Below are 22,485 nucleotides of genomic sequence, written 5' to 3'. Positions count from 1 at the left end.
AGCTGATGCCTGTGTGACTCTGGAACAAAAGCAAAAGTTGAAACAAGTTTTCTTGGATTTCCAAGATCTCTTTGCGGTAGACTCATATGACTGTGGTCGCACCGACATCCACACCACAACAATCCCCACGGACCCTGGCATGACTCCAGTGTTTGTGAAGCAATATCGCTTGCCTCTCGCATCAATGGAGTCCCTTACTGAAATAATTAAGAACCTTGAGTCCCGGGGAATAATCCGTCCCGTCCACAGCACTTTCAATAATCCGGTGCTGGGAATATTGAAGCCAAACGGCCAGTGGAGACTCTGCGCCGACCTCAGGGAGCTCAACAAACGGGTCCATACTTCCCGATGGCCTCTGCCCTACATTGACCAAGGGCTGGCCCAGATTCAGGGGTCACAGGTATTCACTGCAATAGACCTGACCAATGGATACTGGACCGTGCCTGTCAGTAGGGAGGACCAATACAAGCTGGCTTTTACCTTTGGGGGCCAGCAGTACACATGGACCCGGACTCCCTTCGGATACCTCAACTCCGGCAATGAATTCAACATTTTTCTACACAAGGCCATGCCTGACTTGGGTGCAAGGGGTAACTTGGCTTATGTAGATGATGTCCTCATCAAAAGCTCAACTGTTGAGGAACACATAGCGGAGATCCGTTATGTTCTGACACAGTTGAGGGCCGCCGGAGCAAAACTTTCCTTTCAGAAAGCACAGTGGTGTAGAACCCGTGTTAATTTCTTGGGGCATGAGATTACTTCTCAGGGTCTCTGTCCCCAGGAAAAGAAAGTGGAAGCACTTCAGAAACTGAAAGACCCCACAACTCTGCGGGAACTAAGGAGCCTCCTTGGACTGACTAATTACAGCAGAAAGTTCATTGAGGGCTACGCAGAGATCACCAGACCCCTGATTCATCTCCTGAAGGGGGGGGTCAAGTGGGAATGGGGTCCAGAACAATCCGAGGCAGTAAGACAACTCAAAAGAAGCCTCTCACAAGCGCCTTGCCTAGCTTACCCGGTCAGAAACAAGGAATTCTTCCTGGAGACAGGGTTCTCTAATACGTGCTTGACGGCAGTATTATATCAAAAGCATGACAAGGTCAATAAAGTAATCTCCTATGCGAGCAAAACTTTATCCTCTGTGGAGGAAAAATTCAACGATTGTGAGAAGGCACTCCTGGCAACGGTGTGGGCATTGAAGAATTACCGCCCGTTTATCCAGGGGGAACACATCATAGTGGAGACTCCACACCAGCCTCTGCAATATCTCCAAAGTGACAGAATCCGGGCCGGAAATGTGAGTAATTCCCGAATTACTTCCTGGATTCTGTCAATGCAAGGCTTTCCTGTGGAGGTCAGATATGGCCAAAACAAGAAGAGTCCACTCGCGCAAGGTCTGGCTGACTTGCATGATTGTGCCAGAGAAAACTGTCTCGAGGACGAAAGTCTAAAAATAAAGGACAACATGGAGGCATACCTTAATTCCCCACACAAAGTCTTTGAAGAAGACAAGTGTGAGGGAATGCCCACTGTCTATGTGGATGGATGCTCTTACCATGTTGACTACAACGGGGAGAAAGAACTAGTGGCCGGCGTAGGGAATGCATGGGTGAATGAGTCCCCAGAACCCTCCGCCGGATTCAAAATTGGTCCCCGAAGTAGTCAGGTGGCAGAATTGATGGCTGTGCATCAGGCCATCCTCACTGCTGTCCAACATCAACTCCACGAACTGGTCATAATCACAGATTCGGATTATGTACGGAACGGGTTCGTGGAGCACCTGGTTAATTGGAAAACCAGAGGCATGTTATGTGCTAACAACAAACCCTTGAAACATGGGAAGTTGATCCAAAACATTGATGATCTGGTCACCTCGAATGGGATGACCATCTATTGGAAGAAGATCAAGGGTCATTCCAAAGTAGAGGGACCAGACAAAACTGGAAATGACTTAGCTGATCAGCTGGCCAAAACCGGGGCCATCCAAGGGGATCTAATTGAGATTGAGTCCCTGTTGGGGGAAATCCAGGTCACTGCTATCACTAGGTCCCAGACAAATGCTAACAACGACCTTTCAATTGCACAATGGAGTAAGGAGACCCCTGATGCTGATTTGATTACTGCTCAGAAGGGGGATCCAATAATTGGTAAATTTTACCAGCACCTTGAGGACCCTGAGAACTTTCCCCTGACGGATACCGATTACATTGGGAAAGAGGACCTAAGAGTGTTGATGAAATGTCCAAAAATGTTCCGAATCCAAGACGGTTTGCTGGTAAGGAAATCCAAAGCTGGCCACGATCAGTGGGTGGTTCCTACCTCATTCCGAAGCCTGATGTTAAGTCACGCCCATGATGCGGCCACCGCCGGTCATAGGGGGTTTCACACAACATTGGAAATCTTAAGAGAGGTTGCATACTGGCCACACATGGGCCAGGACCTCAACCAATACTTGAAGGGGTGTCTTGTGTGTGCACAATTTCAGCCATCATCCCTCACGCACCGGGCGCCTTTACAAAAGAGGGGAATGACACTGCCATGGTCAGATTTACAAATCGACTTTGTAGGCCCTGTGATTCGCTCGGCTAGGGGGAATAAGTACATGTTGACCGTGACATGCTTGTTTACCAAGTGGGTGGAATGTCTCCCAGCCCCAAATTGCAAGGCAGAAACTGCAGCGGCCTTGATGATTAACCACATCTTTTCCCGTTTTGGTCTACCTCAAAGGATTGAGTCAGACAGAGGTAGCCACTTCACCAGTGAGGTAATGACAAAGATGTGGGAGATACTGGGGGTCAAGAGAAAGCTGCATATTGCTTACCGGCCAGCTTCTTCTGGGGCAGTAGAGAGATATAACCGGACAATTGTGAGCATATTAAAGAAGTTTGTGGCAGATTCTGGGCCAAGTTGGGATATCCGATTACCTCTGGTCCTAATGGCTATCAGATCTACCCCTTCATCTGCAACCAAAATGTCACCATTTGAGTTGATGACTGGGCGCAAGATGGTGCTTCCTCAGCATTTGCTCTATAGGACCCAAGAGCAGACACTGATAAATGCCTCCACTACTCATGAGTATGTAGAGAATTTAAGGAAACACCTTCAACATGCTTTTGCTTATGCTCAGCGGAATCTAGAAAGATCGGCTGATAGCATGAAGACCCATTATGACCTGAAAACTTCCAGGAAGGAATATCAGGTGGGAGACCGGGTCTATCTATACAACTTCCAAAGGAACCAGGCCAAGCAGCGCAAATTTTTGCCTACATGGAAGGGACCCTTTGAGATCGTCGATAAGATCTCCCCTGTGGCCTACAAGATCCGCATCCCCAAAGGCGGTTCGGCAGAGGGGGAAGACAAGTGGGTCCACATAAACCAGTTGAAATGTTGCCATCCCAGGCACACTCTGCAACAACTGGAGGAATCCTCTGGAATCCTAGCAGGCACTGTCTCAGACTAATTCAGTTCCAACCATAAAACATACCACATCTAGTCTCTAAAATATTGTGATTTGCATGAAACTGTCTCTTAGTTATACTGTTTTTTTTTTCTCAAAATAAGAATGTAATGTTTCGTTATGATAAAATGCATATGCTGCCCCACTACCTCAACAGTGGTGGAAAAACGTCTATGAGTAGATATTGCCGCTTTTGCTTTATCATCCTAGGAGAGATGAAACCATGAAGGATGACCAAGAAGAACGATCCGGAGACCGGGAGCAGAGACGCAACGGGCCCGGGGTACCGCCCAATCTTCCCATCAGGACCGGCGAGGAGAACCGATCGATCAGTACCGGATGGAGAAGAAAACGCTGAACTGTGTCATCTACAGAAGAGGAAGAAGATTATGCGGACAGACCGGTGCATGTGTTGGGTGTCCTGACCCACGTTTAAGCTACCCTGCTACAACATTTGGTGCTGTGGGCTTAGAAAATTCAAGATGGCGGAAAACCCACATGTGCGCTGAAATCCAGGAAAGCTGCGCAGTTTGTGCGCCCACCAAAATGGTTGCCTCACTTGCCACCCACCAGTGCGAGAATGAAAGGCCGGGTTGCCATGAGGGAAATGGGTTGCCAAAGGAAAAACAGTAGCGCCGGTTAGCTTCAAAGCGCTTTAAAACCACCATTGGACTACCCGCACAGTAGTCTGAAACCATTGGGAATGGCAATGCTGATTGCCAAATGCAACCTAGAATTGTGGGGAATTCATTTCTTAAATCCCAAAAATGGGTGCAGTACCAGTACTCACCACTATCCAAAAGCCGGCGTTTTAAAACCACTCTGTGTGTTTTTCTGAAGGCAAGCAAAATGCCTATTTCAAACCTTGCAACATGTGCAAAATATTCACTGAACACCAGCAGACATTTGGCAGAATGGAGTTTTGTGTGCCTACAAAATCTGGGAAATGAAGAGCCCAAAAACAATGCTTATAACAAAAATGCTATGGAGTCAGCAGCTTAAGCCTAACTGCAACTGGATTTAAAACCACCAAAATCGAAAATGTTAAATTAAATGAGTGACCTATGTTTGGTGTCACATGCCTTTGTAACTGTTGAAATGTCATAGTTTTGCACTTAGAATCAGCATTCTAGCTGCATGTGTAAAATTACAAGTTATTTTAAAAGCAACAAAAAGTTAGCTGAAGGTCTGGCTTAAGGAACTTGATTTTGCCTAGCAACTACCCATCAGCAGTGAAACTTGAGTCACCACTGTGTTCCCAGGCCAACCTTCCTTTTGCTGCCCAGGCTAAGGATATGCCATCTATCTGATAATTGAATTTCCTGTGCTCTGCCAGAGAGTGAACAAAGCCCTCTCCACTCAGGCAAAGGTTTTTTATTACAGACGTCGTAAAAAGTGGCTTCCTCCTGGAGAAGCTGGGAGGAGCACTGCCTGTGAGAAGCAAGCTGGCTTGGCAGAAACTGGAAAGACTGGTTTCTGTACCATGTGACCTGAAAAGACACACCCCTGCAGCAAGGATATGGTTTTATAAAAAGGGGGATAATTCATAGAGCGGACATGTGAAAATTTTATAAATGATACCATAATTCTTGTGATTTTTCTGCCCACAGTTTAAGACGTGGTAGGAACCGGTGGTATGTTCAGGGGGGTTTTAGCGGAAAAGTGGATATTACTCTAAATGTGTGCATGTTAAAAATCTGAAACTTCATCAGTTAATGTCCCTACCCCCTGCACACATGTATGTAAAGTTGGGTCCATGTCGGAAATTGAAAAAGCAGTTAAAAAGTGAAATATGTGCCAGTTCTGAATGCAAGCTCCCAGGAAGAGCAGAGTTTGAACAGGGGATACCTCCTGTAATGCATGATGGGTGCATATGATTTTAAAACAATATGTACCTCTGCAAATATGTATTTGTTTCAAATCTAGATTTGTGTGTAAATTGACAGGAGGAGTGGACTTTCTGCAGGCTGTAAAATGACATCAATCTGACTCACAGTTCAGTTTGCCAATCAAGCGGAGGAATGGAAGTTTGACCAATTAGAAGCTGAGAGAGAGGTAGGGTCAGTGATGCTAGAACACACCCACATTCTAAACACATAAAAGCAGACAGACAGGACAGATAGGGACCTTCAAAATCCATCTGCCGCTGGAAGCCCTGCCGGAAAAATCCATACTTACCTCCATCAACCTCCAGAGAGCCAAACTAGAGACTTCAATCTATCCAGAGCAGAGAGACCCAAAGAACCGGTGCCTAGCAGAGACCAGACCCCTGTGAGCAGTTCCAGAGGCCAGGCGCTGTGAGCAGAACCCGGAAAGACCTGACCAGACTGAAGTCCGTGACCAAGTCGCTTTCCTGTTCAAAATCTCTTGTGAGTACTTAGCAAAACTCAGAACACATCTCTTAGTTTAAATTCATCTAATTCAATCTATTTAACCTAAGTAGAACTGCCTCCTAGCTGTCACCTGTCATTCTAGCTGCAAAAATTTGTCACTTGTCATTTTGAAAAAGTGTGCGTTTAAAATTTACAAAACCAAAAACGACCTTTACTAAATTACTCATATCTCCGCAACCGTTTGGGCTAGAGACTTGCAATAACTTTCATTTGGAAGCTGAGATCCCAGGCTTTTCTAGGACCCCAAAACAGTAGAGATAGTCCTTGCGGTTCCTTTGTAATAGCGCTCGGCGCATCCGCGAATTTTACCGCGATTTGCAATTTCTTCACATGTAAAAAAACTGCTGCTGCCTGATTTCATTTGCCAGAAATTCGTTTAACCTGCTAATCATTCCTGCATCATTGCTAGTGTGAGCCTGGACTAATATTGACTAGATACCACTCATCCTGAACCTCTGAAAGGGAATTAACAGCATTTCCAGCATATTTCTCATCCATTGCTAACACATGTAAAAGCATTTGGGCCTGTGATTTCAAAACTCCTATCTGTTTTCTGTTGTCTAAGCTTGCTGGATTGAACTGATTACATTGATTGCATTTCTGAGAACTGTGTGCTTTCCTCCCATTCCCTTGCATTGCATAAAGAGGGGGGGAGTGAATAGCCAGAGAAAAGTGATTACATTGTTTGGTTGAAATCATATTGAGTATTTTCTGTACTGCATTCATTGAATATTGCATCCACCTGAGCTTACATAAAGCATCCTCTACCACATTATACTTTTGTTCCTATTTACCAGTGTGTTACCTTATCCATTCATGTCAACTCATTAGTGATTATAAGAAGAGTGCTAGTGCTAGATTCTCCGTTGTTGATCTTTATCATATCAGATTAAGTGTGCTATTCAATTATTAATTTATTATAAAGTGGGATATATATACCTATTGTTTAAATTATCAAATAAACCTTTTAACTTGCAAAACAGAACTACTTCTTGGCTCAGTGGGGTCAGGGGGATTCCAAGAGAGGGGTGTTATATAAGGGTAGTCATCCAGAACGCATGAACTGGACCTAAAGATATATCAATAAGGGTTTTCATTCAGTCTTCTAGACTAGGCGTTAACTTAGCTGTAGTGCTGAATTGAATCCTCTTACAAACCTCAGAGTCAACTCTCGTCCGGAACTCCCCAAAGCCTTTTAACCAGTGAAGCAACTGGTGTCTACGCACCCCTGCAATCCACGCAGGATGGAGAGCTCATCTTTCAAGAATATAAGGTGAGAGTACTGGAAGGGGATTTCGGAGGTGATTAGTGGGGAGGGCAGGGAGGTGCCATCACTAGAATCCACGGGTGGCTAAATTTCTCTCTCCACTTGCAGGAGAATCTTTCTGTGGGTCCAGCTGACGAGATTAGGAGGGCCAGTCCAGTCTGTAATCTCTGCACTTTGCATCACGTTGGTGGAGGCCGCAGCAGTCCGGGTCCGACCGACGCCCCTGTGGGAGCCAGGTGAGAGTAACAGTTAACCACATTGAGAGTTTGCCGCCATCTGCTTTTTGCTCACTGTACCTTTCACAGATGGGAAATATCCATTTGCATATCAGTCTTTGTCCCGCCCACATGGGGAGTCCAGCACCGAAATGCTATAGCAATTCCTCTCTGAAAAACAGTACCAACAGCAACCCCATACACGTGTTTCAGCCTTGTTGGGCATCATCAGTGAGGTGAAGCTGAGCCTCTCTAAGCACAGTGAGCAGGGAGTTCACGTCTGGTTGCCCCCAGGTAACCTAGGGTGACCAACCCCAAGTTCCTTCAAAGAATTCAAAAAAGGTAGCAGGTGCCCCTCTCTCAGAAGAACAAGGCATGATAACCTGTTCAGTGGTTGTTAACCACATTGAGAGTTCGCAGCCATCTGCATTTTGCTCACTGTACCTTTCACAGATGGGAAATATCGATTTGCATATCAGTCTTTGTCCCGCCCATATGGGCAGTCCAGCACCGAAATGCTATGGCAATTCATCTCTGAACAAGAGTACCAACAGCAACCCCATACATGTGTTTCAGCCTTGTTGGGCATCATCAGTGAGGTGAAGCTGAGCCTCTCTAAGCACAGTGAGCAGGGAGTCCACGTCTGGTTGCCCCCAGGTAACCTAGGGTGACCAACCCCAAGTTCCTTCAAAGAATTCAAAAAAGGTAGCAGGCGCCCCTCTTTCAGAAGAACAAGGCATGATAACCTGTTCAGTTTTTGTTAACCACATTGAGAGTACGCAGCCATCTGCTTTTTGCTCACTGTACCTTTCACAGATGGGAAATACCCATTTGCATATCAGTCTTTGTCCCGCCCACATGTGCAGTCCAGCACCGAAATACTATGGCAATTCCTCTCTGAACAAGAGTACCAACAGCAACCCCATAAACGTGTTTCAGCCTTGTTGGGCATCATCAGTGAGGTGAAGCTGAGCCTCTCTAAGCACAGTGAGCAGGGAGTCCACATCTGGTTGCCCCCAGGTAAGCGAGGGGGGCTATAAAGTCACCCAAATTTCAAAGGTGTCCTAATTAGTGGATGATTTCCTATTTATATTCCTGCTAATTGTAACAATAAATGTTTCAGGGTCATAGGGAAATCAAGACATCTTTTTAGCCAAATAGTCAGAGTCCAACGGCCTCGTCGCCAGTTGTTGCCCTCGGGCTAGGCAGAATGCAAGAAAGTACGGCACAGGACATGGATAAATTGCTTGCCACTTTATTCAACGTACAACTGAGAAAACCCTGTTAGGTCCATCCAACTTCTCCTCCTGCAGCCCACTTGTCTCCTCCCCACGCGAGTCCTCCTTAAAGGCAAACTGACCCGTTCCCATGTAACACCCAGCAGGAAGTAAGGAGAAGTGTCAATAAAAGTAGCTCTTTGAGTCCTGCTTCCTGCACTGCAATCAGGAATGTGTCATCCAGTGAATCTCCCAATCACAGGGCTGTGCATGAGCTCCCATTCCCCATTGGGCATGTCCTGTCTCGCGCACTCCACACCAAAAGGGGTACACCAGGTATCCAACAACACCGGCCAGCCCATGAGTGCTTCCTCCGGTACTCCCTGCATCTGAGGAAGTACTCTGGTTGTACTGGGCTTGTCCTTCTGGCTCCTCCATAACCAATGCCATGCCATTGCCCTGAAGGTCACTATTTCAAATTCGAGAGGTAGTACTTGACAGATAATTGTGCCAGCTGCATGGATCTGTGTGTTATCTGAAAGTCACGGAGTCCCAGATCAGGTAGACAGCCAACTCCGCTGTTGTCCCTTGTGAAGAAGTCTTTACACAACTTGCAGATGATGTTTTTAAATCCTACCAGGGACAGCTAATCCTTCCATCCTTCTATGGCAGAGAAAATGAGCACACTTTATTAGGGCAGCTATTCGTACAGAGCTTGATACTGCTGTTTAAACTATAAAATTATAAAGGGCGCTGTAAGTCATTGTCCTAGTCTCCTTCTCCGTCAATAACGTAAGAGTTGCCTGCTAACACGCACAACAGAAAAGTATACAGGGAAGACGAGAGGTACTCATCCCTCACCGCAACAAATATAGTGAATACACTTTTGAGTTTAGCTAACGCTCTGTTTCCCAGATGTAATTTCGGCAGCTTCCTTCAATCTGTGCACATTAACCTATTCATGTTTTTCCAAGAAACTTGCTGCTTTATTGAACACACCTTTTCGCTAGTACACTTTTCTGTACCTCTCAAGACTACAAGCTGTAACTGGACAGCAGCAGTTCTTACCTGGATAGTATCCCTATTGCCAAGCATTGGACAACACCACTAGTCAAAAGGCACCAGGATTCATTGCGGATCTTGTATTCCAAACCTAAACGTTTGGGTTCTTATCATTTTGTATGTAATACAGTTACAGCCTTGAAAAAGACCTGAAGTAGGGTCGAAAAATGTGTTGCTGTGTGGTGTTAGGCAATTGTGGTCTTATGCAGCGAGCAACTGCATGGACAACTTGTTCTGACTTGGATTTAATTGTAACTTTATATTAAACAGATCATTTAGTTTCACCATATATTTTCTCCACATGCATTGTTGTCTAGGATTACCATTTTTCTAAGTTTCACTGTATTGGACCCTTAGGGCTTGGGTCCATAACACTGACACTGTCTGCAAGACACATTATCTTGTACCTCTAACATTCAACCAAGACCTAGCACAGGTGATCCTGCAGTTATTACCCCTTCGCCGCCCCTTCTCTGAACCTTTCTACCTTTGCCTGGGTAGGTATTGGAAAATCTCATCTCTCAGGTTATTCTTCTGGTGATGGGATCCCAAAGCGATTTTAAAGTGGCAATGAAAACATATTTTCGGTGCACCACTGCCATGGAAGTGATTTAAAGTGGAATTGATGCAGTGTAGAGTTTTAAAAGAAGCAACCTGAAAGAAATTGCACCATTTTTAAACTATTATTTAAAAAATATCCTTTGAGTGGAGTTCACCTGACAGCTCAGCCTCCTCCAAACTCTGCAGCGACCCTTGTGGGGTCCCCCTTTAAAAGAAATTGCACCATTGTTAAACTATTATTTTAAAAATGTTCTTTGAGTGGAGTTCAACTGACAGCTCTGCCTCCTCCAAACTCTGCCCTGACCCTTGTGGGGGGGGCCCCTTTCAATTGTTTGCATTTCCACCACTGTATACTAGTCAAAACGACTGCATTTCCAACAGCAGAGTACTCAAGTTTTCCGAGGACACCTAGTCCTGTTTCTTCTTGGAATTCTGGGAATTTTGTTTCTGTAAATGTCGAAAAAGAACCACAAGTCTCGGAATATAAAACGAAACAAACAGGACAGGATGTCTTCTCACGCATGGGCAAAAAAACGTGGGAGCTTTCCAAAAGTGCCCTTCGTGTTAATGACTGAACTGGGAATGCTCATTGATATAGGATGTAGTCAGAAATCAACAACAGTAAAAATCTTTAAAAGGGCAGAGTGAGATACCTCTCTCTGTTGCTGAGGAGGAGAGGGGACAGCGCCCTTCTTTGCAACATGTACTCGGCGCCTACGCTATGTAGAAACACAATTTCATTTAATGAAGGGGTGTGGGCTGTCATCTCGCTCACATCTCACAGCACATCCTAGCAAATCCTTAAAACCTTATTTGCATGGACGCCCACTCCCTTGACAGGTGGCTTTGCATGTGGTGATTTCTTCTTTGAAAATTTAAATGTGTTCAAAGGTTTTCATTGCAATTCGTTTGTAAGGCAATGTGTCTATCAACCAGGTCCAGATGTTTAAGTACATTGGTATTGGAATTTTATCAATGCGAAATTCCCAAGAAACGTATCGACTTATTTGTGTGACCTATGTACGTGTATATGGATATGAATAGATGTAGACATACGACAAATGGGTGTGAACCACTGGACCTAAAAAGGAGATATTTTTCAGTTGGGATGCGTTGACGTCAAAGTCGAGGTCTAAGTTTAAAAACGCTGGGTTTCTCATTGGCTGACGTCGACTCAAGGGGCGTGGCAGAGGTGGGGCCTGAGGGCGGGGCTGACAACCGACTTGTCCTCCTTCATGTCTTTTTGTAGTGCGCGGGTTGTAACACTGGTCTTTGGGGGAGGAGCAACAGTTGTCTCTGCCAGTGCCAACTCAAGACTCGCCACATGCGCTCTAAGTGGTGGGGGGGAGACCACAGCCTACGTCTATAGCCCGCACTGTCTATTTGCCTTTGTGTCCCGCTACCCCCTAGTGTCTTACGAAGGCCTATATCTTTCGCTGTCCGTCTCGATATCCACGCAGTCTCTTATAGCTAGGACACGTCATTATCTTTCTGGTTCACTAGTCCTTCCCGCAGTGTATTTCCTGTAATTTCGCTCTCGTCGGCTGTGTCTCATAAAATGCCCCCCCCCCCCCCTCCCTCCCTCCGTAATTCCGGGCAGGCGGTCTTCTTGTCTGGCCTTTAATCCCGTAGTGTGTTCCCCGCTAGTAGCGTATCCCTCTCATGATGGTTTCTCCGCTCGTAGTGTGCTCCTCTCATGTTTATCAGTTAAACCCCCCGCTCGTAGTGTGTTCCTCTCTTGTTTATCCCAAGCCCCACCCTTACTCTCGCTACCCGCGGTTCCAGTCCCCTGCAGCCGCCCCCCCCCAGCTCTGGTCGATGTCCCCGGCCGTTTTGATGTGCTACACACCGCAGTCTTTGCCCGCTACGTCATCGTACAGGGAGTTTCTTTCTCCTGTGCAGTCAGTCGCTGCTCTTCTGCAATGCACTCCATCCATTAAACTCCCTTCCTATGGCCCTATCCTCGATCCCCCTAGTGTAAATGTCCCCAATGATATATAATACTCGCCATACTCCAGTACCCTATTGACTAGGCCCACAGAAGGAAGACCCCTCCACTCGACCTTGCCCCCTGGTGCCTTTATCCTCTGCTGTCTCCACTCGTCCAGTAATCTCCGACTCTTCTCCTGGTCGACGTGGAAAAGTAAAGTGAACTACTCCCTCCAGCCTCAGGTCGCCGGGGGCGGGGCATCGTATCAAATGGATTGCAAACATGTCACAAAGCCACCTATCGCGTGACCGCCCCTCCTTTTCATTGTGTATTCGGAGTCGATAAAATGCCCCCCCCCCGTGGAGTGCAGGGTGGCTTGCGATCCAATGCTGAAGTGACAGGTGCACGCCCGCACTTATGTTATACCCACCAGAGTATTATTACCAACTGTGTTTGTGCGGTCGATATCTTACATCCAATCCAAATCTCGCGAAGCCGCACTGAAATGTGCACACGTTTTAATAAATTATACACCAAACACCACGAAATGTACATTTTATTCAGGACAGCAGCGCATTCCTATTATGAAAAGGAACACCACTGACCAACAGCCGAAATAGCTCAGTTGGGAGAGCGTTAGACTGAAGATCTAAAGGTCCCTGGTTCGATCCCGGGTTTCGGCAATGATTTTACCCGGGTCTCTTTATACGAACATATTATTTTCACAATGAATGTAACACGTTTGCATTATAAGAACAACAACAAAAAAAGACACAAACAAGTTTAATTTCCGGGGGGTACAAAAACTTTATTTACATTTGGGAACAGTAACTGTAGATGTTATTTTGAGCTGCGATGCGATTTGCAAAAAACACAAATGTACACAGATATTTCGAAATAATGCACTTCAGATCGTGTCGTTCGCAGAGATTTAAACAGCTAAAATGACAACGCCCCCTCTCCTGGACGCTCTAGAATCAACCCCGTCCGCCTCCACTGGTTTTAGACAATCACTGGGAGCCTGTGTCCGATGTGTCAACTTCTCTGCTTTAGGAATGCAATGCCCCTGAATGTCCTTGACGTAACAAGACAGGATACTTATTTCTTGCAGTTCGAACCTTCCCACGTCCCCGCCACCCCCCTTCCATGTAGAATGTGAAACACCTACAAACTATAATTTCTCAGAAAATACGAATTTCGAAATGTACATTAATCAACAGAGCCTAGGTATTCTTTAAAAAATATATATAACGGTAATATTTACATTATGCCCTCTCCTTCGGACCCACCCCATTTTCCTGATTACCTTTTTGGAACATCGAGGGAACAAACATAACAAGAAATATTTGCTGTTTATGAAATGACCGCAAAAAGACGATCACCGCACACCCTTCCCTCCCCATCAGTAGTAAACAGAGTTCCCCTGCAGTTCCTCGGGCCGCCTCCGGGTGGCGCAGCGACCTCGATGATGAAAGTTCTGCTGGACACTCTTGATGCGTGCTCGGCGCAGAGTACGGTCCATGGTCCTGAACAGGTCTAGGGCTGAGGGGGGAATGTCTCAAGAGGCTCCCATGTAGGATCGTGGAGGGGGGTTATGGGGCTTAATGTCCACCAGGGCAGGGCCAAAATGCCACCCCACTCACTTCTTGGCCTTGGGCGCTGCCTTCTTTGCTTTGGGCGCTTTGGGCTTGGCCGCTTTGGCCTTCGCGGGTTTAGCCTTAGCCGGGCTCTTCTTGGCCGCCTTGGGTTTGGCTGCCTTTGCCTTGGCCGGACTCTTTTTGGCGACGCTCTTCTTGGCCTTTGCCTTCTTGGGGCTCTTCACGGCGGCGGCGGGTTTTTTCGCCTTCTTTGCGGGCGATTTCTTGACCTTCTTGGCGGCGGGGCCCCCGGCGGCGGCTGAGGGCTTCTTGGCGCTGGCCGGGCGCTTCTTGGCGGCGCTTTTCTTCTTGGTCGCCTTGCCGCCCTCCGCCTGCTTCTTGTTCAACTTGAAGGAGCCCGAAGCACCGGTGCCCTTGACTTGCACCAGGGCCCCCTTGGTGACGAGGCTCTTGAGGGCGATCTTGACGCGGCTATTGTTCTTCTCCACGTCATAGCCGCTGCCGGCCAGGGCCTTCTTCAGGGCGGCAAGCGACATCCCGCCGCGCTCCTTGGACGCGGTCATGGCCTTCAGGAGCTGCTCCGACACGCTGGGGCCCGAAGGCTTCTTGGCCTTGGAGCCGGCCGGCTTGCGCGCAGGCTTCTTCTTGGCCGCGGGCTCGGCCGGGGGCGCGGCGGCGGGCACGGGGGCGGTCTCGGCCATGGTTCTTCTTCGTAGAGTTTGACTCGCGGCGTCGGCAGATATCACTTGTGAGCTGTGTACAACGAGGCACGAGCCCCTCTATTTATAGGGAGGAGCCTGTCTCTGATTGGCTGCCGAGAGGCAGGCTGCCTGGCTGGGACACAGAAATGTCTGCTGTGCTGAGAGGTTGTGTTTCTTCACCTCCTAAAAAGGCTTTTTTAGCACCTAAATCGTCCGCTTATCTACCCGATTTTGACCGGGGTGTGTAGGGGAGACCCTGGTGCACCCCTCTATCCCGCCATCTCCTCTTCTTGGCACACAGGGGCTCCCAAAACAGCCTGCATAGCCTCCACTTGCCAGCTCACATGGAGCGAAATTGCACAAAACTTGTCTTTCATTTGTAAATTGTATTCTCATTTCGGACGTGGCAGAGAAAACAACTTCACAGAGGGTATCCAGGATCTGTTGGGAACATGTTCCACTTAGAATAGCAAGCTTTGCATTGCGAGTTATTGAGTAAAAGGTACTTATGTGAGCACAAGTAACACAGCCTCCTCAGCAATGTGTCTGGTATGGAGATGGATAAAGGGGCTTATTTATTTTAAAATATAGAAAGTATCCGGGCTTCTGAGCCCACCATGTGTCATGACTGGGTGGTCACACAAGTTTTATTTGGTTTCAGTTGCTATTCAGCGGGTTTGATGAGAATTAATGCACTTTTAGCTCATGTCGTTTTCCCTCATTGCTCAGCTCTGGTTCCATCTTCACGAGCTGCTTATGGCGAAGTTATCCCCTTCACACCGATATATTCACCGAAGGACACCTGTGGGGCGAAGGTCGAGGGATAAACATATAGCTCTGCTGTCAGGCAATCAACAGGCTAAAAAAACGGGGAATTTATGTCATGGATTTCCAGTCGACCAATAACTAGCAATGGGGGTCAGAGGAGCTTCCTATGTCATTTTTTAGGGGGAAGGGGCAACGGGGACGTGGAACTATTTATCAATCGTTTTTGAAAAACGGGGGGGGGGGGGTTACAAAAAGTTGGGCTGGTGTGGGGTACATAATGAGATTCTTGCTGTTTATTTCGCTCGATATCGCCACTGTCGCCAGGATCTCTTGTAAACAACCTCTCCCAGTCGCTCAGGGCTGGTGGAACTTTACTGATCCGACCGGATTCGGTTGTTCGCGTTTAGAATGTCAGACAGGGATTTGTACCCCCAAATTCGCTCAAAATTGTTGCACGCTTTGGAATCATTGCTAAATAATACACTCCTTATTGTTTTCGAGTTTCTTCCCTGTAGCCGCACATGTAAATGAAAAACGGCCGTTTGTCATTAACGCACAGTGAAGGAGGGGAACACAGAATGATCTGCCCATCAAAGGACTGTTGTGATAATCCTGCCACTTTAGCGTGTGCAGCAGGGATACGCACAGTACATACATGGGTAGCGCCTTGTGATTCCTCAGTGACTTTGATAACCCGCTTTTCCGAAATAACAGCCACATTGGCAAGGCGCATAATGATTGAATGCGTTGAAGCCACATCCCATGTGGGGAAGGTTTGGTTCAAGTAGTGAGCCCAGGTGCCCACTGGATCTAAAATACAATTGCAGATGAAAATCAGTGGCTTCCAGGAGCACTTACAGTTGTAATGCCTCTTGCCTTGAAAAGTACAGTCCAGCCACGTCTGACTTTGCTGTTTGTTGTGCCCAAAAGCACTTTTGCTTCCATCGACGCAATGCCCCACTCATTGTTAACCCGTTTTTGGGTAAAAATACACATCCAGTGCTCGCTGACTGCGATGCCTTCATATCCCATGATGGCAACGTTGGATTAATACCCTAGAATTGAAGTGTCCTTAAAACAGATGTAATATGTCACTCACTGGTGGCACAAGGGGCACTTTCTGCCCTGATAATAAGACCTTTATTTGACATGCGGACTCCATGAGCCCTTGGGGGGAAATCGCCTTGGTGCATGATGTCAGTATTGGCCCGTTGGCATGCAGGAAGTTCTTTGGACCTCATTTTGTCATGGTCTCCCGTTTGAAGGAGCAGTTGGCGAAGGTGTGGTACTCCAAAACTAAGGTCCCTTACTCTTTTATAATAAGGATCTCACTAGCCATTTCACGCAATTAATATATGGTTCAAGGCACTGCATCAAAACAGCTTTAACACGTGCACCACACCTATTAAGAGATTCAAAACGGAGCTCCACTTTTTGGTGTGCCTGCATGCAGGATAGACTTGGGTGTCATCAAGAGTAGAAGGCACACAGCCATTTTAGAGATGGATTGCTGCTAGCCCACATACACCTGACTCGTAGCATTATACCCATTCACAAGCACTGTCAATAACATGCTGCTTCTCTACTCACCAGGAAAATATAGGCCTGCCACCATTCTCCACACCGCCCACAACCAAAAGCTTGCACACAGCGACTTCATTCATAAAGTTCCAGCTGCAACGCCCAATTCTAGGCACCAGCCCAGTTAAATGGGTAATTGACACCCAATTGCACATTCAAATTACACACCCTAGCCCAACCTGAACCCCATCATAACTGCTAGGGTTCATTGCGTTACAATGGCTCGCACGCCACACAGTGCGCTACACACAAAAAATCGACCTTGAACTGCAACAAGCTAAACACATTTGCTGCAATTTTTCTGTCTGATTCAGCTCTATTCAACACAGCACACACCCAAAGAGTAGTGTAAAATAGACAGTGCCACAGTTTGTGTAGATGGCAGAGGTGCACTATACAAACCCCACGTAACATAACACGCAGACCATATGACACCAGACAGCCACAACACCTGACCATGAAACACAGTGTATCATCCATACAACCCATAGTATCATATTATAACCTCAACTTCTAAACCAACTTCATGAATGAGATTCCAGATTATTGTAAAATACAGGTATGTTTTCAAATGTTTTCTGGGGGCACAAGGAACCTACCACAACACTTGTAAGAATTATATACACAATATGTATTCTAAATATCTAAACATGGAATCCTGAAATTACTCTCTGTATTGTGAAAGTTTGAACACCTTACTTGTGATGTTTTCGTTTTGTATGTTATATTCGACATACAGGGTGTCATTGAGTGATTTAATTTGTATATAGTTAAAGTAAAAAATGTGTATATAATAATCACATTTAGGGTGGGAGATTCAATGTGCCCTAGGAAAACATGAACACGCTACATTAATTTAGAATGATCTGGACGCACGCCTAACATTGCATTAGTAGCCTTCATTCTAGATATGAAGGCAATCCTTTGTTTGTTAAAAATAACCTTAACTTCTAAACCATAAGTCCCCAATCCTCTCTCTTTCGTAACTAACCTCGGTTGGAGAAATAGAGGCTCCATTAACCCACCCCAATATTTTCTCATTCCCCCAATATCTACATAACAAGGCATCCCAATGAACCCTCACATATCCTGAGTCATATGCCAGAGACAACCGCTTCAGTGGTCCTGCTTGTTTTGTACGCCTCTCCTGATTCACTTACTGCCACTATCTTTGCCACCTAGGTTGGATGCAGAGCTCACCACCTAGATCACTCTGCACACAGGGGCACAACAGAGAGGACCGCTTCACGGGAGCTCCCGTACAAGAAAGAGCCACTGGAGGAGAAGAACACGCTGTACCTTGTTGCATCATGCTGTGCTCCCAAGCCTGCTTTGGGAGCCAGGGAAATTCAGATTTTCAATTCTAACATTATAGAAAGTCATAATTCTATTAAAGGCACAGAAACAAGAAATTATGCTTCACTCTCAACTTACTTCTCGAGCAGCAAACAAAACAACTGAAGAGGGATGGGGAAGCCTACCCCCTCCTCCCCCTCCTATGAAATACATGACATGGAAGAAGACCAGGAAACATTGCAACCACCCATTCTATTTCGGACAAATTCCCAATGGACAGATGGTTGACAAGTGTCGAGCGGTACCCCTTCAGCCAGCCCTACAGGCCAGGTGCGGTACAAATTTACCCCAGAGTGGACAAGAAGCCCCAGGCTGTAACTAAAGACACCTCAATCGACAGTATTGATTAAAGCACCAAGAAGCCATGTTGCTAACGTCGTTAGATACACCACGACTTAGCAGCGGTAGACAAGAAGCACATGTGCCATCCGCACTTCGGGACACAAACACGCACTCGAATGCACGAAGAACACGAGCGTATAGTTCTATAGATAGAGGACAGATACATATACATACTGTCATTGCATTTATTATTTTGTCATCAGCTAAATGCAGAAACGCAGAAACCGCAAGAAGCAAGAGATCCTGAACAAAGCTTGCAGATGCTTACATTGAATAACCTTATGGAACTGCAGGAGCACCTATGGGACCTGGCAGAAACAAATGTGACTAACCTATGGAGAATGTAGTATAGCACGAGCACTGTAGGAACTGCATTATAATGGTTTAGGAAAATTACAGCAGGCCATAGGATCAGTCTGAATTCAGACTGATCAGAGAGCAAAACCGAATCAAAAGGATCGAATGACAAAAGGGTCGAGTCAATTCGTCCGAAAAAGGATCAACATTTATTTATTTATTTATTTATTTATTGATTGGGGGTCCCCCCCCCTCCCAAACCCCTCTTTTTGGTGTAGAAACACCCTTTTAAAGCTAAACTAGAGCAAAAAAAAGTGAACATTTTTTTTCGATCCTTTGATTTTCGGTCGAATGCACTCTCACCTTTTGCATTCGATCCTTTTGTTTTCGAAACTTTAACTGGACACCAGCAAAACCGTGTGACACAGGGCACACTGCCAAGGCCACAAGATACAGATGACATTCCATTCCCTGAACGACAAGTAGCACCAGCTGCAATAAATACAAATAATATCTCATGATTCTGAGCTGCACAGCTCCAAATCATGGTCTCCGAACACGTGACTCAGCCGACGCAGACACTGGACAGCAACCGGTGCTGGGAAAGAGAGACAATCTGAAGCTACCAGACAGAGGACCGCAACAAAGATGTTACAATGTGACACATGTGTTGCATGGAGCGAAAAGCACTCTTATAGCCTAAGGTGGTACACACAAGTTACAATGCAGACACATAGTCACTCTTATTACCTTGAAAAGGTACATCAAGAGCTGAGAACCTTTTGCAGATCCCAGGCCTGGAGATGTCAGCTCTAGCCAATCACAGTTTTAGTATCTTAGGGGTGGGTACCACCGGGCAAGAACCAATGGAACGACCCTCGCACTGCACCATTGTTATAGATAGTGAATTTGAACTGGGGGATCCTCGTCCCATCCCATCAAGCATCTGGCATCTATTTTTGTATTTTTGTTTATTTGTAACGCGCAGACCATCAGGCCCGGGTGCAATTTGTACAAAGTTACAGAAATGCATATATATAGACATAAAAATTACATTAACAGAAATATTAACAGGGTTTCTATCTACAAATATTACAGTGGTTTCAGTGGCGCTAAGGCTTAGCAGTGGATATTCCCATAGGATGTAGGAAAAAATAGTAACAAAGGTCAGAGGGTCAGTGTAAGTAAGACAAGGGTGCTACATGTCTTAAAGCTGGTCGAAGAGCCAAGATTTGGTTATGGCCTTGAATGTGTTGAATGAGTCTTCAGCTCTGATTGTAGTGGGGAGGGAGTTCCATAGCTTAGAGGCTAGGACAGGGAAGCTCGAGCCCCCCGCTTTTTGTAGTTTAAACCTAGGGATCGATAGACAGTGGGACTGGGCAGTTCTTAGTGGTCGGGAGGTCGAGTGGCGCGACAGCCGACTGCAGAGATAGATAGAGGCCTTGTTAGCAAAGCATTTGTGCATAAGGGCTAGTGTTTTTAGTGAGATTCTCTGCTTGACAGGTAGCCACTTTAGGTTGGTTCTAGATTCTGAAATGTGGTGGTTGCGGGGGATGTTTAGGGCAGCACGAATGGTGTTGTTCTGGGTTGTTTGGAGTTTATTCACGTTCTCTTGGCTGGTGCCTAAGTAAAGAGCAATACAATAATCAAATGTAGCCATAATGAGGGTTCTAGCTAGTGTGACACTGTTAGGGGTGGTGAGGAACGGTCAGCAAGCTGCAATAAGTTTGCAGGTGTATGCAGAAGCAGATCTGACTGCATTTATTTGTCGGGATAAAGATAGGGTGGCGTCAAGGTAAAAACCTAACGTTTTAGTATCTTTCGAGACTCGTATGGTGTTACCGTCTATGGTGAATGACTGATAGGACGGCTCTAGTTTGCTCAGGCGTTGTGTAGTGCCTAGGATCAGGAGCTCCGTCTTGTCGTCATTTAGGCATAACTGGTGTTGGGCCATCCAAGCTTGGATGACCAGGTAGACGTCGTTAAGGGCCTTGGTGTCAGCTAGATAATCACCTGTGATGGGAATGAGTATCTGGGTGTCGTCCGCATAGTTAGTGTAGGAGACACCCAGATAGTCAAGCACATCAAAGAGAGGTTTTGTGAAAATGTTATAGAGTGTAGGTGACACGCAAGATCCCTGAGGTATGCCGCAGTGAATTGGGGAAGGGTCTGCGGCTGCGGATGGGGCAAAGACCCTCATGGATCTATTGCTCAAAAAGGATTTGATCCAGGCTGCAGCAGAGGACGAGAAGTTGGCCGCAGAGTGGAGGTACCTGCACAGGATCTGGTGGTTGGCCAAATCAAATGCGGCTGAGAGGTCGAGAAGTAGTAGCATTGCTAGTTTGCCCTGATCCTTTAATACCTCAATATGGGTTTTTAGGTCTATTAAAGCAGTTTCTGTCCCATGTCTGGGGCGAAATCCGGATTGTCGTAGACCTAGCAAGTTGTTAGATTCCAAGTAATCTATGAACACTCCTCAGAGAGACACAAGAGAAAATCAGGTGCCCGAGAGTTTTCTCAGCATTCTTTATTAGCTGTGGTTACAAGACACGCTCTGGAAAACAATCAAAACATTTTTGCCTTCAATCTGCTTATATAGGCTATTTGGATGATGCAACATCCTTATGCAAATGACTACCTTGGTCAGTGTATGCTTCTGATAAGTCCTCTTAGTCAGAGAAAAAAAATCACTTGAATATAATTGGATGGCTTATCGGGTGTGCACCAAGCCTACGTTACCATAGCTGGCATCCACACCTGTCTGTGTTGCACAAAACTCATAAGCTATTTTAGACTTGGCTGGACACATTTATGACAGTTCTCAACTCCTGTCAAAACACCTTCATCACATCAATGTCTACTCTTTATCTGATTTTCGAGGTTGTGCCTAGTTAGTGCCTTATACTGTGAAGAAATATATAAAGTCTATTATATGGTGCCAAATAATACAGCTAGCTGGTCTCTAAAAATGGTCTGCAGGAAGCACATGGTGCCCTTCTCAATAAAAACATAGATACATGTATCCAAGTTTCCCTTGCTTTTATCTGGCTTCATCATTAATCTTGTCTGCTTTTCCTGCAAAGTTCTAATTTTAACCTCCCAAACCCAATTATGTCACTGAGAGGTGCTGCCAAAGACTATCTCTAATGTATAAGCCTCTGTTGCTTTTGTGAAGACTCTTGGCCTGAGTCATAGTCTCTCACACCTGGCTTAGAACTGGAGAAGGCCCCAGGTTGTAGCACCACTCTGTCATCATTAGGGTACAAAACTGGCCTGCAAGCCAAGAGAAGTTGAGATATCCATGTATTTCTTCTGTCCCTGTGCTGATCCCTGTTGATTTTATCTGTAATAAACGGAAGTTTGAACTTGCCGTTGACTGAGTCCTCTGTTTGTCCTGTAGAAGGTGTTGGGCCTTCCGAGAGTCTGCAAACTCCTAGTGGCCCTCTAGCATACCTGGGAGTTTGTCCCAACAAGTTGGTAGCAGAGGTATGGTTGGCTGCGCCAGCCGGCACCAGGTCGTCTCCTTCGCTGCCGAACCTGAGAGTCTGCGGGACCGTCGCATATTTCGAGATGATGGGAAAATGCGTGCCTGTGTACAGGTCGTCAGAAGCCCCTTGTGAATTATCCTGCCTGAAGTCAGCGAGTTGTCCAGGCAAACCAAGATGGGGAGGCGAGCGCCTTGATGGGGAGCCTGCAGCCGTGCAGCGCCAACACACCACAGAGCGTAACTATTGACCCAA

At 46.3% G+C, this 22,485-nt stretch overlaps 1 protein-coding gene and 1 non-coding gene across 2 annotated transcripts; one reads left to right on the top strand and one right to left on the bottom strand.

Annotated features, from left to right (window-relative positions):
- The first annotated feature begins 12,712 nt into the window (after positions 1 to 12,712).
- Positions 12,713 to 12,785, top strand: TRNAF-GAA (transfer RNA phenylalanine (anticodon GAA)). Its single transcript has one exon. It is a non-coding gene; the product is annotated as a tRNA-Phe (tRNA).
- A 99-nt stretch (positions 12,786 to 12,884) lies between these two features.
- Positions 12,885 to 14,469, bottom strand: LOC138529505 (histone H1.11R-like). Its single transcript, XM_069640830.1, has one exon. It carries the CDS (start codon positions 14,399 to 14,401, stop codon positions 13,742 to 13,744), a length of 660 nt encoding a protein of 219 aa, XP_069496931.1. The 5' UTR covers positions 14,402 to 14,469; the 3' UTR covers positions 12,885 to 13,741.
- Positions 14,470 to 22,485: the final 8,016 nt, after the last annotated feature.

Source organism: Ambystoma mexicanum (genome assembly GCF_040938575.1).
Source record: "Ambystoma mexicanum isolate Mex_15411 chromosome 12 unlocalized genomic scaffold, UKY_AmexF1_1 Mex_chr12_unloc.1, whole genome shotgun sequence".
In the NCBI taxonomy this organism is placed as follows: Eukaryota; Metazoa; Chordata; class Amphibia; order Caudata; family Ambystomatidae; genus Ambystoma; species Ambystoma mexicanum.
The sequence above is the reverse complement of the archived record's forward strand: the minus strand, read 5'-3'. Positions and strand labels throughout refer to the sequence as shown.